The sequence below is a fragment of the Typopeltis vanoorti genome, chromosome 12 (assembly GCF_054136105.1).
Source record: "Typopeltis vanoorti isolate ZY-2024b chromosome 12, IOZ_Tvanoo_1.0, whole genome shotgun sequence".
Taxonomy (NCBI): Eukaryota; Metazoa; Arthropoda; class Arachnida; order Uropygi; family Thelyphonidae; genus Typopeltis; species Typopeltis vanoorti.
The window spans coordinates 23,394,543-23,414,935 of NC_143560.1; the positions used below are offsets into that span (position 1 = coordinate 23,394,543).

Consider the following 20,393-nt stretch of genomic DNA (forward strand, 5'->3'; position numbering starts at 1 on the left):
TGGAGTCAAAAGACTCAGAGTGGGAGGTATTTCTTAGAAAACAAAAAATCTATCATACCCCATCTTGAACTCACTGACCATTCGTGCTCTTACCACTCTATCAGGCAATGCATTCCATGGTTCAACCACCCTCTATGCAAAGGAACCACTCCTCACCCTGTTGCTCACGCTTCCTTTCGTAATTTCCAGGGATGGCCCCTTGTCCTTGCTCCTTCCCCCCTGTTCCACCAAGCAAAAGAACTCCCAGTGTCAACCATGTAACTACCTCTCAACAGTTTAAAAGTCTCAATCATATCACCTCTCCTTCTTCTATTCTACCAAATTCTGCAGTCCACATCCCTCAGCAGATCCTCATAACTAATATTGTACAGTCCTGAAACAATCTTTGTTATCCACCTCTGTACACTTTCCACAATTACTTTATCCCCTTCAAATCCTGGGGACCAAATTTCAGAACAATAGTCCAAGTTTGGTCTGGTCAGTGCTTTATATAATGGAATGACAACTCTTTTATCTCTTCAGGTCAGTGTCCTGATTGGTATTTCATGGTTACCTTCACCACTTGTGCAATATCTTCCCTGAATTTCAGGTTTCTATTAATCATCACCCCCAGATCTCTTGTCTCCCCTACTTCCTCAAGCACATACAGTCCAACAGAGTATGCTGCCTCCCACTGATGTATCCCAAACTTCAAGACTTAACATTTAGCTGCATTAAACTGAAAGCCCCAAAAGTGAAAGTCATTTGTCCAGTTTATTGAAATCCTCTTGCAGGCTGCCACATCTGCACTATTACTAATAACCCTTCGTAGCTACACATCATCTGCAAACCACTGAATATCCCCCTGCAATCCATTGACAGTGTCATTGATATAAAGGTTAAACAATACAGCTCTCTGATACCTATCAGATAGCCAATCCTGAATCCAGTTGACTAACCTGACCTATAAACCCATGTTCTGCAACTTAAATATCAGCTTATAATGTGGCACCTTGTCAAATGCCTTTGAAAAATCGAAAAAAATGGCAGAAAATGCCTTTCCCTCATCAACCACTCTTGTCACATTATTATAAAAAAAGGTAATCATATTACTAAAGCAAGATGTTGAAAGTTTATTTTTCTCTTGGTTAGACTATAATAAATTTAGTTTAATCCTTTATCCAAGTGTGAGCAAACAAAGTTTGCACCTGAAAGTATCTTCAGGACTAGGGTAAGGTAGTAAAACACTGGGCAACTCGTTGCAAAGGTGGACCAAGCTAACATCACTCCTATCTCAGTATCTCCCATAATGCAAAACACATCTCCTTGCAGATATGTATAATGTTATGTATTAAGGGACTGCCTGGTATCTCCACTTGGGCCTGGCTCCCAGTGAAGAGACCTCAATAAAGGTCGAAACTAGTCTGGGTAGTGGCCCTTCCCTTAATGCATAACATTATACATATCTGCAAGGAGACGTGTTTTGCATTATGGGAGATACTGAGATAGGAGTGATGTTGGCTTGTTCCACCACACTTGGATAAAGGATTAAACTAAATTTATTACAGTCTAAAAAAGTGAAAAATAAACTTTCAACATCTTTCTCTAAATCCAGAGTAATTTAATAAAAAGGTGGCACACCGTTTGGCAACTCTTATAGGTAGAGATGACCTTGCTAATGCTTCTGCCTGGTATCTCCACTTGGGCCTGACTCCCACTAAAGAGACCTCAATAAAGGTTGAAACTAATCTGGGTAGTGGCCCTTCCCTTAATGCATAACATTATACATATCCGCAAGGAGATGTGTTTTGCATTATGGGAGATAGGAATGATATTAGCTTGCTCCACCTTTGCAACGAGTTGCCCGGTGTTGTACTACCTTACCCCAGTCCTGAAGATACTTTCAGGTGCAAACTTTGTTTGCTCACTTGGATTAAGGATTAAACTAAATTTATTATACTAAAGCAAGAGTGCCCCTTAACAAATCCATAATAATAATAATAATAAATGTATTTTATAAAAATAAAAACATTCAGAATTGTACATTTAATTCCTGTAGTGACCAAAAACATCTAAGAAAAATATCTTACTTATATATATATATATATAATATATATATATATATATATATATAGGTAACCAAAAAAGTTTGTGCGGTTTTTGGTAGAATTCAATGCAATGACTTGCTTTATTTTTAATGGTTTGCAGAGAACAATTTTTTATATGCATCATAAGGCACAGAGATGCATCAGTCAATCAGGGCATTTTAACTTGGTGTGTACTTTTTTTTTTGAACCCTTTAAAAATATCAGTTGCACCTGATGTAATTCAGGCTTGTTTGCTTTATGAATTTAAACTCAGTTCAAAGGCTTCAGAAGTGTCCCATAAGATATGTGTGTGGCATTTGGAAAGAGAGACTTGGTAAACAACTTCATCAGAGGCACTGCGAATTCACTTGCACATTCTCATAGATGAGTTGACATACTGTCCAGTATCATGGCTGTATTACATTGACATTTTTCAACACGTTGAGTACCTCCTATTTGTATACCTCAACTTTGATATCAGCTTCAGTCAAATTGGTGACGGTGATTGCAAAGTCTCCACCTGGATGATAGACACTTGCAGAGTGATCATTTAGTAACTCAACTGTATCTTCTGCTCCTCTCACTTTTATGTCATCAACACTGAGTAAAGTTATCTTTCCATAATCATTCTTTTTCTTCCTTGCTACAGAGTGAGGCCTGCTTAGCTAATTTTCTCTCATAATCTGATTTAAGCTTTACCATACTAGTTACCTTTCTTGCCAGTGATTCACATCATGCATGAGCATTGCTGATCATATTTCCTTTATATTCCTTCCACATTTTTTTTTTCATTTCCTGCTTTATATAACTACTTATCCATATTTGGTTTATCCTCATGACCCTGGATGTGCAGTCTGACATGACTAGTCTCTCTGGCTACTTCCTATGCACTATGACATTCTTTCCTGTTAACTTCTCATGCCATGGCACTGTTCTGAGCTGTTACCTAAGTGGGCCATAATTAACAACTTTATAGTTCCACATAAACTATTTCTTGATTGAGAATTTCACATGATGAGCAAACTACCAGAACAAGACTGTATGATCACTTTCCCAATTGGAATTAAACTTTGTACTGTGATTATTTATAGATCCTCTGATGCTATTGCAAGAGCTAATACTCTGAAATCTGTTGTCCCCTCCATCAGATGCTGTTTCAGGTAATTATCCCAGTAACTGTATAAATTCCATCCATCTTGCCATGTGCCCTATCCTCCTAATCTACATCCCCATAGTTGAAATCCTTCATGATAGCTACTCACCCTGCACTCATTGTACTCATCTGCTGATGCCTAGCATCCTCATCTTCCTCTGGATTCACAGGTCCAGAGCAGCAACCAACAATATATTTTGTTCTGTTGGCCTCTGTCTGAAGCATCTCAAATGAACCATCTTCCTTGGATCTATAGTCCTCCTTAACTTCTATTTTTCTTGGATGAAGTTCTTCTTCAGAAAATACAATATCCATTACATTTTATCCCTGTAACTATATCATTTTCTATCATCCCGGCCTCACTAATTCTGATATTCTTTGGCTATGTTGAGATGACTCATTTGAAAAACTCCTCTCCTTTATTTTTCATACCTCTGGGACCTGTGTACATGCATTTCAACATCCTCTGGTCCCACAGTTACCCTTGTGTAATTTCATTACCAACACATTCAGATTTATAGCAATATCAATTGCAGTTGATGAATTGCATTCATTATTTCAATGCATGCCTTTGCACAGTTACTTTTGACTACTACTACTACTAATAATAATAAGTAATGTTATTAATTAATTGATGTTAAGAATTAATAACATTAACAATTAATGCTAGTTGATTACATCAAATTGTTATCAATCAAGTTATTTATAAATTGAATAAGATTATTGATGAATATGTGAATAAGATTATTGATATTAATTATTAAAATATTATTACTTATTAATATAAATATTAATAGTAACAATAAGTAATGAATAGTTAAATAATTATAATAAAAATTTCTTTCTCAGAAATCCTTAACTTTTAATTCCACTTTGGTGCTTTTTTTTATCAATTAAAGAAAGAAAATCTAATGAGTGCACTGAAATTCACAAAGCTGATCAGAATAATGCTGCTACAATTATTTTGGAAAGTGCATTTATTAAGATCTCATTTGTAATGAATATGTATCTACCAACCTTGAATTTTGACCAATTCATAGGATCTGAAAAAGAATGCAGAGTTATATAAAGAGTTTATTTATACCTGGATGACAGCATAAAGACACAAGCTTTATTGTTATGTGGCCTATATATTAGGAATGACTGACATATAGTATTTAAAAATTTCAAACAAATAAGCCAGTGTGTGCTATTTGATACATGTGAAATTTCAAATTTTACATAAATGACTGGTAAAAGTGATACTAAACTATAATTATACTAAATAACAGTATATAAATTTACCAGAACAGTCTCCACTTGATGATAGCTGAAAACCTTGGTGACAAATACAGCTATATGATCCTGCAGTATTCTCACATGTACCATTGGAACATATACCAGGACTGCGGCTGCATTCATCAATATCTTTTGCAAATAAATAAATTTAAAACTTCATTAATTATATTAAGGTGGTTTTAATACAACTATAAATAAATAAACAATAACCTTAAAACTGATTCATAAAAATAAACTTTTAACAATAAAATATAATTGAATATCACTTGAAGCTTACTATAAAAATAAAAAATTTCTGACGATTATTGTAAATTAACTAATGAATACCTGCCATCGTTTCATTTTAATATGGATAAAAAAATACACTAAAATTTACAAACTGCATACCAATGCACTGGTCTCCAGCTGGTGAGAGATAGTATCCAACATTACAGGAACACTGAAAACTCCCCTGGAGATTGTGACATCTACCATTTTGACAAATACCTCTCCGTTCAAGACACTCATCAATATCTAAAAGGTAAGGAAGGAAATGGTATAATATATGGTTACAAAAACTAAACAATAAGGATTATGGGAAGAAATGAGTAAAACAAAGATTTTATTCAATATGTACATTTCAATTCAATAAATGCTGTCTTTGCCTGCACCTATAATGTCTAATGAGTTATCTCAAAATGAATAAATACATAACTAATGAGTGTCCATTTTGAAAAAGCTATCAACCTGGTGTATGCAACATGGAGCCCACTGCAACCTCTCCACTGATCTGTAGGAAATCAGATGCATGAGAAGGAGATACTAGAACTGTTGATAAACCAAACAAAAACTTAGCAATAGGATCTGATGGAATATCATCATGGATGCTAAAAGAGTATTCAGCTCAACTGGATTTGACCTGTATAATTTCAGTCTAAGCACAGGGAAAATTCCACAGAAGTAAAAACAATGTATGATAATTCCATTGCACAAGAGTGGTGCAAAGACTAATATGCTTAACTATAGACCTAGCAGTATGTTTGGAGTGATGGTGAAGATTTCAGAAAAGTTGGTAAGAGCTGACATACAAAAATGAGTTGACAGAGAATCTATACTTTGCAATGAACTCTACTTTTGAGAGAAACTTGTGACATGAAATTAAGAATTATCAATACGTTAGCACAAGAAAAATATATTTAATATATTGCCAAATATTTCAGTTTGAAAATAACAAGCTATCATCAGTGGCTTGACAGGAAACACTTTTTTAGAAGGTAATACAAACAATTGATCATTCAAAATGAGAACGAGCCGAGCCGCGTGATGTTGCATCGCTAATCATGATATCATTTCACTGAAGAAAGATAAACATAAGAGTGCAGAATAAATTACATGTATAAATTTGCAATATCATACAAAAAGCTTAATTTATAAAATCATATTAAAGATATCATTAGACATATATAGTATCTAAGGTCTTAATTTAAAAAAAAAAAAAATAAAAAAAATAAAATAAATTAATGTGTTATTTGGATCAACCCATATTTTTGACAAGGATATGCAGTCATTCCGATTCAAGTTAGGGCATTGAAGTAAGGCCTCAACACTTTCTTTGAATAGGCATTCAAATTTATACCAACATCTGTGTAGAAGATGAGTTTTGGACCAGAGAATGTTGTGGTTTGTCTCTATTCCATGTTGAGTCAATTCAGACTTATCGGATTTGTTGTGAAGAATATAAGATTGATGTTCTTGTATTCTTTTTTCTATACAGCGTCCGGTTTGTCCAAAGTAACAATGATGGCAGTCACATGGAACTTGGTATATGGTTGGTATGTCTGTCATAAGCATCCATGGTAACTTGGTAAGTCTGTCATAAGCATCCATGTGAAATTGCAAGTCATTCTATCAAGCAGTTTGTTTCATACAGATGTCTGAAGCAAAAGATGCTTACATGAGAAATGGTGGCTAAGACTTCAACATTCCATGACATGAATATGCAGGATTTAGTGTGATACTGGGTTTATGTTTAATGGATTCATGTGAATGGCTCGTAGTATGAAAGTGGGGAGAGAGAGAGTCAGAAATGTTTCATGAACGAGTGCAAAAAAAGTATGAGTCATGTTGAAAGCTGGAAATCCCTTGAAATAGATAAAACTGAGTATCATGCAGCTATAAACTTCTTTGTAAAAGAAGGTTTAACACCAAAAGAAATTCGTTCAAAGTTCATAAACGTTTATGGGCACTCTTCACCTTCAATTTTGACAATTAAGAAATGGGCTGCAAAGTTTAAACATGGCGTACCAGCCTTGAAGATGATCCACGTGAAGGATGCCTGACATACTGATTGGCCTATAATCTGCTGTCTGTTTTGGAGCCTCTCTCTCTTATGCAATGAAACTATTTTTCGCTCTTTCCACTTCTTAAACACCTTTCCAAAACTGAGGCTTAAATTACAGTCTCTTGGTCAGAGGCGCTGCCAATTTCCTTGCACATGTTTGTGTAATACAGGCTGATATCCTATCTAATTTATTATTATTTGACACTCCAGGGAGTCCAAGACTCATTGAGGGAGGACACCTACTCTCCATCTCCACCACTAAACCTCATCCACAACCACATCATCTACACCAACGCCATCTACTGTCCACTACCACCACCAGTATTTTCACAGACAATCACAAACATCCATTCCCATGGCAGGAACGAACCCACAACCATTTGGCTGGAGAGAGGATATTCTAGCCACTCAGCCATCCTCATTATATTTGAATTCAAATTTTGCAATATTTAAACATCTATACCACTTCATCTAGCATCGTCCACTAGGTGCTAGAATTGCACTTAAAAGTGGCAATGTTATTTAGATAAGCCCTTACTTTTAGTAAATATTTGTGATATTGCTAATCATTACTGGTGGTGGTTGGTTTCTTCCTTTTTTTTTTTCTTTTTTTTTTTTTTCCGATTATGTTGTTAAGTGCATTTGTTTAATTGTCACTATTATTACTTGATATTATTTCAAAAGCATTCTACATTAAGGACACTGATGCTTACACGAGAAATGGTGGCTAAGACTTCAACATTCCATGACATGAATATGCAGGATTTAGTGTGATACTGGGTTTATGTTTAATGGATTCATGTGAATGGCTCGTAGTATGAAAGTGGAGAGAGAGAGAGTCAGAAATGTTTCATGAACGAGTGCAAAAAAAGTATGAGTCATGTTGAAAGCTGGAAAATGAAGTAAGTGATATTAAGGATGTAAAGCAGGATTATGAAAGTGTTGTAGAGAATATATTGGAAGCAGTAAATGATGGTGTATGAAATAAAAATGAAAGTATGATGGAAGTCAATGAAAGTAATGATGTGGATGATCAGGTGACAGTGCACTGAAAAATAGCATGTGAATTTGAGTGAATGGAGAAATGATTGGTGTGTGGTACAGTAGATGAAAGAAGGAAAGAAAAAGTGAATGGGAAAAATATAAAAGTGTGAGAAACTGGGAGTAAAGAGAAAGTACTGTATTTGGACTGGATGTAAAAAAAAAGTGTACTTAAGGAAGTGACAAAAACATGTTTCATGCAATGATCAAGGATGTTAGTTTGCAGCTTCACTAAGTAATTCATTCTTGTTTTCTTAATGAATTAAAACTCGGTTCAACAGCTTCAGAAGTGTCTTGTAAGATATGTGTGTGTGTGTGGCATTTGGAAAGCGAGCTGACATGGTATGATAGGAAAGAACTGAGACAAAGAGCCATGATTGCTAATGAGTCAATGAGAAGATTGTGCAGGAATAATGGTGTGAAGATTATAGATGTGTGGAGTGGATGTGATGGGCCAAAGGACTTGTATATGCCTGATGGACTGTATTTAAATGGTTCTGTAATTAGATGTTTAGAGAAAGTGTTGTCCAGTGAGAATTTGGACATGCAAAATCAGGGAAACTAGAGATATTGAGGGTGGTGGTGGTGGTGGTGGGGGAGAACATCCTTCCCTGAGATAAATGGGTATAAATGCAGGAATAACCATGTGGAAATAGCCACCCCTGAGATAAATGAGTGTGAGTGCAGAAATCACTGTGAACAGCATGGTGCAAATCCCCAGGTTTCAAATCTGAATGGGCTGGAAATGACACTATGCAAGGGTAATTATGGGCCCAAGAGGATATTGAAATGTATATAGACAAAGGGCAGAAATATCAGAAATAAATGAGAGTGGTTTTTGGCATAGGTCAGCTTCACATGGCCAAAAATTATTGGCATCAGTGAGACCTGGATGACAGAAAACTATGTACTTACAGGGGAAGAATGTAAGGGATACTGCCTTTTCAGAGATGATAGAGGGAATAGTGTGTAAGGAGGGATATTATTAATGATAGCTGACGAACTTCAACCAACAAATATAGACATTAAGGAGGATTATAGATTTCAGGGAGATGGTTCCATTTGAGGCTGTCTAGTGTGAGACAGAGAAAAATCAGACAAAATATATTGGTTGCTGCTATAGACTTGTGGGTCCACAGGAAGATGAGGATGCCAAACATTGGTAGATTAGTACAATGAGTGCAGGCTGAGCAATTATCATGGGAGACTTCAGCTATGGAGAATATAGAATAGAAGGAGAAAAGGGAATTACATATAAGATGAAAACAGAATTTATACAGTTGAGATTGCATGTGTCTTACCCGCTGCTGAGTAAAGGCATCTTCCACTGCAAGAGAGTCCAGTCTACTCTTCCCATGGTGACCCACCTACATATCGGAATGGTGTATATATACTTGTATGAATGAATGAATGTATGAAGGTGAAAGACAATCACAAATATCCATTCCCTTGGTGGGAATTGAACCTGTAGCCTTTTGGCTGTAGAGAGAGCAGATATGCTAAGCACTCAGACAACCAAGCAGGCTTTATACAGTTAATATGACAAAATTACCAAACATGTGATGGAAGTGACCAGAGGTTTGAGAGTGTTGGATGCTGTAACAGCATTAGAAGATCTATCTATAACTAGAGTAGCAACTCTAACTCTGATAGGGGAAAGTGACTATGCAGTCTTGTTCCAGGAGGTTGCCTACTGCATCTGGAAATATAAGATAAGAAAGGGTTTATGAGACTCAACAAAGTTGCTAATTATGGCAAACTAAGGTGGCAGCTCGGAGCAGTGCAATTGCGTAATAAGTGACAAGGAATACATCATGTCAGTAGTGCATAAGAAGTGTCAAGGATTAATGGGACAAAGACACTTCTCATGCATTCTGATATTCATTCATTCATTCATTCTATTAGGGATGACTGTCTGAGTAAGTCATATCAGACTGCACATGAGGGTCATGAGATAATACAGTGGGGATTAAGTGAATGAGTAGCAATATAAACAGGAGCTGCAAAAAAATAAAGCATTGTGGAATGAATATAAACAAAAATCAGCATACTCATGAGCAATACAAAGCACCAGAAAAAAAGGTAACTAGTATGATAAGGAAGACTAAATAACATTACAAGAGAAAATTAGCTAAGAGGCAGAAGTTAATCTACAGGAGATTTTTTTCCACTATATAGTAAAATATAGTGTCTTGTTATGTCTTGTCTGACATAAAGAAGGATTATGGAAGGATAGTTTTATTTAGTGTTGATGGCAAGAGAGTCACAGGAGCAGAAGAAACAGCTGAGTTACTAAATGATTAGCAAGAGTGTATCATCCAACTGGAGACTTTGCAGTTACTGATGTGACCGAGGCTGATGTGAGAATTGAGGTAGATGAACAGGAGGTACTCAATATATTGAAAAATATCAATGTGAATACAGCAGTGGGACTAGATGGTGTGTCAGCTACAAGAATGTGCAGGAGAACTGGCAGTGCCTTTGATGAAGTTGTTTAACTTAAAGTCTCAGCTCTGGAAAGGTGCAAAGTGAATGGAAAGAGGGTATGATAGTTCCATTATATAAAGGTGGCGGATTTAGCTGCAGTCGCAAATGGCGTGTCACCAAGTCCTCAGCTATTTAGACACTATATTATAAGCAATATAATAAGGGAGTTTGTGGCATGCAGTATTTGCGGCATGTATGCGTCTCGGGAATTGGATATCTGGCTTGTGAGAGAGGAGGGGGTGCGTGTGTGTTTAAAGTGCAGGCGGTGGGAGGAAATAAATGCAGCTGATATCTCAGTAACCGACCTTGTTGCTCCAGGAATGGGAAATGAATACAGGAAGACGAGTAGTGTGATAGGAGAGAATGAAGAAAAAAATGTGAATGAGAGAATAATAGTTGATAGTGTAGAAGGTGTGAGTGACTGTGAAAGTTTAGGAGATGGTTTTGTTTGGGAGAGTGAATTTCGATTTAGAGTGACTGACCTGCAGAGGGAGATAGAGGAGCTGAAAGAGGAGGTGGAATCTCTTGGGAGAAGTATGATAAGTATGAAAGATGAGATTAGGAGAATGGAACGGATAAATGCAAGGCAAATCGGAGTAAGGGAGAGAGAGAGTTTTGGGAATGATAGGAGAGAGGAGAAATTTGTGAAAGATAAAAGAGGAGAGAATGGAAACAGTAGGAGAGACGAAATGAGAGAGAGGAATGGGAATGCTAGAAGAGGAGAGAAAGGAAAAAGTAGGAGAGATGGAATGAGAGAGGCATGGGAGTGCTAGAGGAGGAGAGAATGGAAACAGTAGGAGAGACGGAATGAGAGAGAGGTATGGCAGTAGTGCCAGAACAGGAGAGAATGGAAACGGTAGGAGAGACAGAATGAGAGAGAGGTATGGGAGTGCCAGAAGAGAAGAGAATGGAAACGGTAGGAGAGACAGAATGAGAGAGAGGTATGGGAGTGGTAGAAGAGGAGAAAATGGAAACAGTAGGAGAGAGGGAATGGTAAGAGGTATAATGTATGGGGACTCAATGATCCGTGGTGTTCAAGACAGGATGAGTGAGGAGTGTTTTCCAGGAGGAACGAGAGAAAGGGTGGCTTTTGCAGTTAAGAGAGGTGAAAGGGTGGATGAGATGATTGTGATGGTGAGAACAAATGACTTGAGTGGTGGTGTACACAGGGCAGCGAGAGATATGAGATTCTTGCTTGAGGTGGTATGAAAGAAGACACAGAGAGGAAAGATAGTGTGTGTGTGTGTGTGTGTGTGTGTGCGTGTGCGTGCGTGCGTGCGTGCGTGTGCATGTGTGTGTGTTGCCTAGGTATGATAAAGACGAACTGAGCAGAAGAGCGGTAATATTGAATGACATAATAGCTAGAATGTGTGACAAGAGAGGACTGCAATATGTGGATGCTTGGAGTGCATTTAAGGACAGAGAGGAATTGTATGCAAGAGACCGCTTGCATTTGAATGAGGAAGGACGCATCGGGAGAGATTGCTGTTCTGAAAAAGTCAGTGTGTCCCAAGGAGAAAGGTAGCAGGGATGGCCTCTTGTGGGAATGGGTACTTGGGAGAAAGGGGATGACATCGGGTAACACTGAGCCCAGTGGAGTCTAGAGGGGATAATGCTGTGTATAGAAACAACGGCATTTATATGCCATATACTAATGCCAGGAGTATCCGGAATAAGGGGGAGGAATTGGTGGCGCAGATGGCATCAGCCTGGCCAGAAATTATTGGGATCACTGAGACGTGGTTGACAGAAGAGGATATAATAACAGGAATAAAAGTCGCTGGGTACGGTATTTTTCGGCATGATAGGAAGGGAAAGAATGGTGGTGGAGTACTGCTTATGATAAGTGATGACCTATGTCCTCTAAGAGTGGAGACTCTGGAAGGCAGTGACACTAATGATTTTGAAAGCATATGGTGTGAGGTAGAGGCAGGCAAGACAGGATATTTAGTGGGGTGTAGCTACAGACCCAGGAGTACAGAGGGTGGGGAACAGGAAATGTTTAGACAGTTGAGTTTGGCAAGTGCAAGAAGAATGATTGTTATGGGAGATTTTAACTACAGTAGTATCAACTGGGGGAGAGGAAGCTGCATGTAGCAATAAGGGAATAGAATTTCAAGAATTCTTGAGGGTCAAATGTCTTAGGCAACATGTAATAGAGGGGAACAAGAGGTTCAAGAGTTTGGGATTTGGTTATAGCATCAGAAGAGTTGATAATAACATCTCTCCCACCAGTTGGAGGGAGCGACGATATGGTTCTGACTTGGAAAATGAATAGACATTCAGGAGTACCAAAGAGATGGGAACGTACATGGAATTATAAGGCAGGTAATTACACTGGCCAACAAAAAAAAAATTTTTTTCTGCTGATTATGATCTGACACTTGTTTTTTACTAATTTCGGTGCACTGATTTCAAATATCAAACCCATTTTTCTCTATCGCGTCAGGTTTTCCCTCTATGGCATTTTATTTTTGCTAATTTGTGAGTTTTTGATAGTTTTAAGGAGGCAGTACTATTTAGAGGATCAAAAAAATCGATTTTTTAATATTATTTTCTGAAAGTATGTACTTTTAATAATCTGTTCCTAACTTTTTATCAAGAAATTCAAAAAAAATCCCAAAGAGATAGCCTATTATTCAAAGTGGTGCACAGATCAGAATCGGAGTGCTAACCGCTCTCGCTTGTTAATAAGCGAATAAATGTGTAAGAACCTGCAATGGCACGTACTGGCACTTTGAATGTGAGAGAGGCCCGATAACCAACCTAATACATTTAGGTGATGTGTCTAAAACAAATGAATGCTATATGCGTCATAGCAGACAAAGAACGATTGAAATCAGTCAATCGTTAATCGATCGTGAAAGTATAATGAGCGCTTATAACGTTTCAATAAAGTCTCTGGTTTTCTTTGTCTTATTAATTGCATGTTAGTCGGCAGTGAAGAAAATACATCATGTCTGCTACTTAAAAATGTGTCAATAGTGTAGATTCCTTCTGCTACATTAGTGGCAGCTTTATTGTTCCCTGTCAAAGGACAAATATCACTGATTTCGTTAAGAAAGTGTACTTTGCATACTTTTACGTACAACTTGCAGATCAGGACAATTCATGGGCTCCAAATAAAGTGTGTAAGTCATGTGTAGAAAATTTACAACAGTGGAGCAAGGGAAAATGCCAAAAATTAGCTTTTGGCATTCCAATGATTTGGCGTGAACCGAAAAATCACATAGATGATTGCTATTTTTGTTTAGTTCAGACTTCTGAACTTTTTTCTTATTCTTCTTATAATAAGAAGAATAAGAAAAAAATCGTGTATCCAAATCTCGACTCAGCAATTCGGCCAGTTGCTCATTCCAATGAAATAGCTGTGCCAATTTATAAAGGACTTCCTTTACTTGAGAACGAGCATGATCGGGATATGCCAGATGTTCTTGAGGAGCAAGACCCGGATGTTGATTTAGACAATGAAAATTTAATTTCTAGTTCTGGACTGCAACGTTTTACTCAAGTGGAATTGAATGACTTAATAAGAGATTTGGGCCTATCAAAGGAATCATCGGAATTGTTAGCTTCAAGATTAAATGAAAAAAAACTTACTGGAGCATGATACGAAGATAACATTTTATCGTAGCAGGGAAAGTAATGTTGTACAATATTTTAAACACGAGTGTGGGTTTGTTTACTGTAACAATGTGTCAGGTTTACTAACTGAAATGAGTGTTGAACAATATCATCCAAATGAGTGGCGTTTATTTATCGACAGTTCAAGCAGAAGTCTCAAGTGTGTCTTTTCAGTCCACTTAAAGGAAACATATGAGGACATTAAAAAGGTTCTGAAGTTATTAAAATATACAGACCATAACTGGATCATCTGTGTGGATCTTAAAATTGTGAACTTTTTACTTGGCTTTCAAAGAGGATATACAAAGCTTCCGTGTTTTCTATGCTTCTGGGATAATCGAGCTAGAAACCAACACTGGAGTCAGAAACATTGGCCTCTTAGAATATCCTTAAATGATGGAGAACAGAATGTTATAAATCAACCTTTAATCGACAGAGAAAAAATAATTTTTCCACCACTACACATCAAACTAGGTCTTATGAAGTAGTATGTTAAAGCTTTAGATTTACAAGGTGACTGTTTCCAATACATATGTGAAAAATTTCCACGACTTAGTTATGAAAAAACTAAAGCCGGTGTATTTGATGGACCGCAAATTAGAACTTTAATGAGAGACCCAAATTTCATCAACTCTATGAACGAAATTGAGAAAGAGGCCTGGACTTCATTTACGATGGTTGCGAATAATTTTCTTGGAAACAAAAAAGCGTGTAATTACAAACATCTAGTAGAAACAATGCTTGAAAATTTCCAGCGCCTAGGTTGCAACATGAGAATAAAGCTTCATTCCCTATACAGTCATCTTGATAGATTTCCAGAGAATTTAGGTGCTGTAAGCGATGAACAAGGCGAAAGATTTCATCAAGACTTAAAAACTATGGAAGATCGGTACCAAGGAAGATGGGATTCTCACATGATGGCTGACTATTGTTGGAGTATTCAAAGGGATTGCCAAAACAGAACACACAGCAGAAATTGCTACAAACAAAAATTTATTCCCTGAAACTCATGTGTAAGTAAAATTGTTATTTTTTTTATAAATATTCTTGTAATTTTTAATGAATATTGTAAAGTAGTTATGTATTTAATTATCGGCCTCTCTCGCATTCAAAGTGCCAGTACGTGCTGTTGCAGGTTCTTACGCATTTATTCGTTTACTGACATGCGAGAGCGGCGAGCGCTCCAATTCTGATCTGCGTACCGTTTTGAATAATAGGGTATATCTTCGGGAATTTTTCGAATTTCTTGATAAAAAGTTAGGAACAGATTTTTAAAAGTACATACTTTCAGAAAATAATATTAAAAAATCGACTTTTTTGATCCTCTAAATAGTACTGCCTCCTTAAAACTATCAAAAACTTACAAATTAGCAAAAAGAATATGCCATAGAGGAAAAACCTAACGGGATAGAGAAAAATGGGTTTGATATTTGAAATCAGCGCACCGAAATTAGTAAACAACAAGTCTCATATAAAAGTCAGAAAAAATTGTGTTGGACAGTGTTATAATAGTCTAAGACGTCAAGTTGGGGAAGTTTCATGGAGAGAGGAATTGGAAGATCGGGATATCATTAGTGTGTGGGAAATTATGAAAGAATATTTGTTAGCAGCAATGTAAAGTTGTATACCACGAGTGAACAAGAGGACACAATTTGCAGTAAAGTGGATGACAAACAATATTAAACAGGAATTGCATGCGACAAAGAGGCTGTGGAAGAGATATAAGGAGACAGGAGAAGAGAAGATGCATGAAGAGTATAAGACACAGGCCAGAAAGAGTGACTAGTATGGTAAGGAAGATGGAATGGAATATGAGAGGAGATTAGCCCTAAGATCCAAAGAAAATCCTATGGAATTTTTTAGATATGTTGCCAGTAGGAGGAGAAATGACTGTGGAAGAATGATATTGTGGGATAAAAATGGGAATAGAGTGACTGATGCAGTGGACATAGTAGATTTGTTCAATGAACACTTTATTGGACTATTTCATCCTGGAGGAGTCAGTTTTAATGCTAGAGGGATTGGGCAGGTTCGAGGTTTAGAGGTACAGGAGGAGAGTGTAAACACAAATACTGAGTACTCTGGATGTCAGTAAAGCTGTGGGACTGGATGGTATTTCACCATGAGTTTTGAGAAATGTGTTGGGACAGTGCCTTTTACCTGGCTTTTCAATGAAAGTCTAGCTGCTGGAAAGGTCCCCATGGAATGGAAGAAAGGTAAGATAGTGCCATTGCATAAGGACGGTAGCAGACTGGAAGTGTCTAATTATAGGCCTGTTTGTGTGTCATCAGTAGTTAGTAAGATCTTGGAGAAAGTAGTGAAGGACCATATACAGCATTGGGCAGATGAGGATAATGAGAGTCAACATGGATTTGTGAAGGGGTGCTCTTGTTTTAGCAACATGCTAGCCTTTTATGATAAAGTTACAAGAGCATTAGATGAGGGAAAGGCATATACTGCCATTTTCTTAGACTTAGCGAAGGCATTTTACAGGGTGCCACATGATAAACTGATATTTAAGTTGCAGCACATGGGTCTGGATGTCAGATTGGTCAACTGGATTCAGGATTGGCTGTCCGATAGGTATCAAAAAGATGTGTATGGTGGGGCAGTTTCAAGGAAGCAGAGGGTTACAAGTGGGGTCCCACAGGGCTCAGTACTGGGACCTATATTGTTTAACCTTTATATCAATGACATTGTCAGTGGATTGCAAGGGGATATTCAGTTGATTGCAGATGATGACGAAGCTGGGAAGGATTATTAGTAATAGTGGAGATGAGGCAGCCCTGCAAGAGGATTTTAATAAGCTAGATAGATGGGAAATTAATGGGGATGTCGGTTTAATGCAGCAAAATGTAAGGTCTTTAGGTTTGGGAAACATCGATGGGACACTGCATACTCTACGGGAGGAGTTATACTGGAGGAAGTAGGGGAGACAAGAGATCTGGGGTTGATAATTGATAGAAACCTGAAATTTAGAGGACATATTGCAAAGGTGGTGAAGGTAACACAGAGGATTGCTGCGATAATGAGAACGACACTGATCTGCAGAGATAAAACAGTTATCATTCCGTTGTATAAGCCCCTGATCAGACCACACTTGGATTATTGTTCTCAGATTTGGTCCCCAGGATTTGAAGGGGATAAATTAACTGTGGAAAGAGTATAAAGGCAGATAACAAAAATGGTTTAAGGACTGTACAATGATAGTTATGAGGATCGGCTGAAGGAATGTGGACTGCAGAGTTTGGTGGATAGGAGAAGGAGAGGTGATATGATTGAGACTTTTAAACGGTGGTTACAGGGTTGACACTGGGGAGTTCTTTTGCTTGGTTGAACAGTGGGAAGGAGTGATGACAAGAGGCCATCCCTGGAAGTTACAAAAGGAAACTGTTTGCAAGAGGGTGAGGAGTGGTTTCTTTGCATGGAGGGTGGTTGAACCATGGAATGCATTGCCTGATGGAGTGGTGAGAGCGAGAACGGTCAATGAGTTCAAGGCGTGGTATGATAGACTTTGCGTTTCTTAGGGGCAGGGACCTCCCCTCGATGAGTCTTTTGACTCCATGGAGGCCTGAATAATAATAATAATAATAATAATAAAAACCACATGATCACAATTTCTAGCTGGAGGGTAGTCTAACCAGATCCAGCACTCTCAAATCTGAAGTTCCAACCATTTTATGTAGTCTCAGAAAACTGTCATTTAGGCTGTGTAAATTCAATCTTTTTTTCCTCCCTGTGACTCTTCTTTTGGCCTTTGTCTTCATAATAACTACCCGTCTTGCACTCGTTATGCTAATTGGCAAATTCATGGAATTGCTATATTCAAGATTGTTATATAGCTTGTGGGCTTGTAGTGATATTAGTGTGTGGGATATTTTGTTTAAATTTATTTACAAATTCGTTGATATTAGAGCTTAGTGTAGTAATTGGCAAAGGAAAGATAGCAGCAGCTTTGTTCATGCAGGAATTTATTATTATTATTATGCACAACTCCAAGGAGTCCCTAGACTCATCGAGGGAAGCCCTAAACACAGGTCAAGAATTCATCATTCACACAGTATCTATCATAAATTTGCTTTGAACTCATTCATGGTCATGGCACACACAACAGACTCTGGCAGCTTATTCTGCTCATTCACCACTCTCCAAGTAAAAAACCTAGTTCTAACACCTTTGCTAACTACATTCATGGTCAGTTTCCATGGATGGTCTCTAGTTCTCCACCACCAGACCTGTTCTGAAATATTTCGTTTGAATTAATTTTGTAAAAACTCCTCAGTAATTTAAATGTCTCAATCATATCACTCCTTTTCCACCTATCAACCAATTTCTGTAACCTACAGATCTTCAACCTGTTCTCGTAAGTTCATTTCATAGACCAGCTACCATCTTGGTCGCTTGCCTCTGGATCCAATCTACCTCCTCCTCATCAAGAAGAAACCCTGGGTACAGATCTGGGCACAGTAGTCAATATGGGGTCTTATCAAGGCTCGATAAAGAGGAACAATAACCTGCTTGTCTCTGTTCATCAAAGTATTCTTCAGTAACCAAGTGATCTGCTGAGCTGATTTAGCCACTTTTGCTATGTGCCCCCTAAACTTCAATTCCCTATCCACCAACTCTCCCAAATCTCTGGCTTTGTCCATTTCCACCAATGTGGTATACTGTTGCTAATCTCTTCACCCCAAAATGCATAACCTTATACTTTCCCACATTAAACTGACATACATTCTCCTTAGCCCAGTCTGCCAATCTATCCAATCATCCTGCAAAATGTTGACATCATATGTATTCACTATTGCTCTACCCAACTTTTCATCATCGGCAAATAAATGAACAGTTCCTCTCAGGTCCTTTCATATATCATAATGAAAAAATTAAATAGCAGTGGCCCAAGAACAGACTCCTGTGGCACACCACTAGTCACAGACCTTCTCTTGGACTCTACTGCTGAATAAACTACTCTCTGATATCTCTCCATCAACCACCCTCCTATCCATCTTATCCATCTAACCAAACCTATATCCATCCCCATGTGCTGCAGTTTTCTGATTAGAATTCATGGCCTTAGGAAAGTCCAGCAATATCATTGTAAACCCATTACCCTTATCTAGTTCAGCTGTCACTGTATTATAAAACGCGAGCAAGTTAATAAGATATGATCTATCCTTCACACAACAATGCTGCCCCCCATACAGTATTCCATTTCCATCTATCCATTCCTGTATTCTGCTCTTGACTAATTTTTCCAATACCTTGACCATGACTCCTGATATGCTGATCAGTCAGTAATTTGCAACAGCAGTCTTGGAGCCTCCTCTATGCAATGGAACTATTTTCTCCTCTTTCCACCCCCCCCTCAGGAGTAACCCAGAGCTGAGAACTTAAATGAAGTAATATGGTCAAGGACACTGACAATTCCTTTGCTGCTTCACGTAAGACTCGAGCTGCATCATCCAATCCCATAGATGTATTCACATTAAGGTTCTATAATATACTATTCACCTAAATTTCATTCACCTCAATTCCTGTATAAGCCATTGGTTCTCTCATTCCTGCAATATCACTGCCTGGATGATATACTCTTGCAAAATGTTCACTTAGTAATTCTACTATTTCAGTTATATTTGCCTGATTTAACTTCGACTTCAGTCATTTTGAGAAATGTGAGGTGTTCTATATGTACTCGTTTGATTACATAGATAAATTGTAAATATTTAAAGTGGATGAAAGGAGGACGTGTGCGAAGTGTGAGCTGAATGAGGACTTGATGAGTGCTAATATGTTGATGACTGAAAGTATTAGTAGCAAGAATGCCCCGAGGAGGATGAGTGCTTGTCTGATAGAGAAGGACAGTGTAAAACAGCAATGAAAAAATGTTAAAAACGTTTTATAAAAGAGAACGAGTGATTCGAGAAAATTAATCGATGGTAAGAAAGATGAAAGTGATGCAAATGTTGTGGAAGGCAATGATATTGGGTGAATGAATGAACGCGAAAATGTGAAGTAGCATTCGAAAGCTCGAAAATTCGAAAGAATGAATGAGAGTGAAAGTGTTGATGCAGGGATTGAAAGTTTGAAAATTCGAAAGAATGAATGACAGGAAAAATGTGACACAAGATTTGAAAGTTGAGTTGGTTAGCATGAGGCAAGAGATGAAATGGATGCAGAATGAAGTTCAGAAAATTCAACATATGTATGGGAGAGTGAAAATCATGAAAACAAATAATGCTGGAATAAAAGAGGTAACGAAAGACCCATGAGTGGCGTTGAATGGTGATTCAATTATTAAAGTTGTGCTGGACAAGAGGATGCACAAGGTATTCTTAACTGGAGGTAGAATGAGTAGAGTGACTGAGGCATTGGATATAAGAAGTAAGCGAGCAAAAGTGTTTGTAGTTGCAATAGGTACAAATTACTT

At 37.7% G+C, this 20,393-nt stretch overlaps 1 protein-coding gene across 1 annotated transcript in view; it reads right to left on the reverse strand.

Annotated features, from left to right (window-relative positions):
* LOC150100631 (fibrillin-1-like) overlaps positions 1-20,393 on the reverse strand; it is a 1,594,375-nt gene that overhangs the window by 485,307 nt on the left and 1,088,675 nt on the right. The window contains exons 44-45 of the mRNA XM_090401848.1: positions 4,885-5,010; positions 4,504-4,626 (exon numbers count right to left, since the gene is read on the reverse strand). Coding sequence (XP_090257974.1) covers positions 4,504-4,626; positions 4,885-5,010 — 249 coding nt within the window. The remainder of the gene's footprint in view (positions 1-4,503; positions 4,627-4,884; positions 5,011-20,393) is intronic.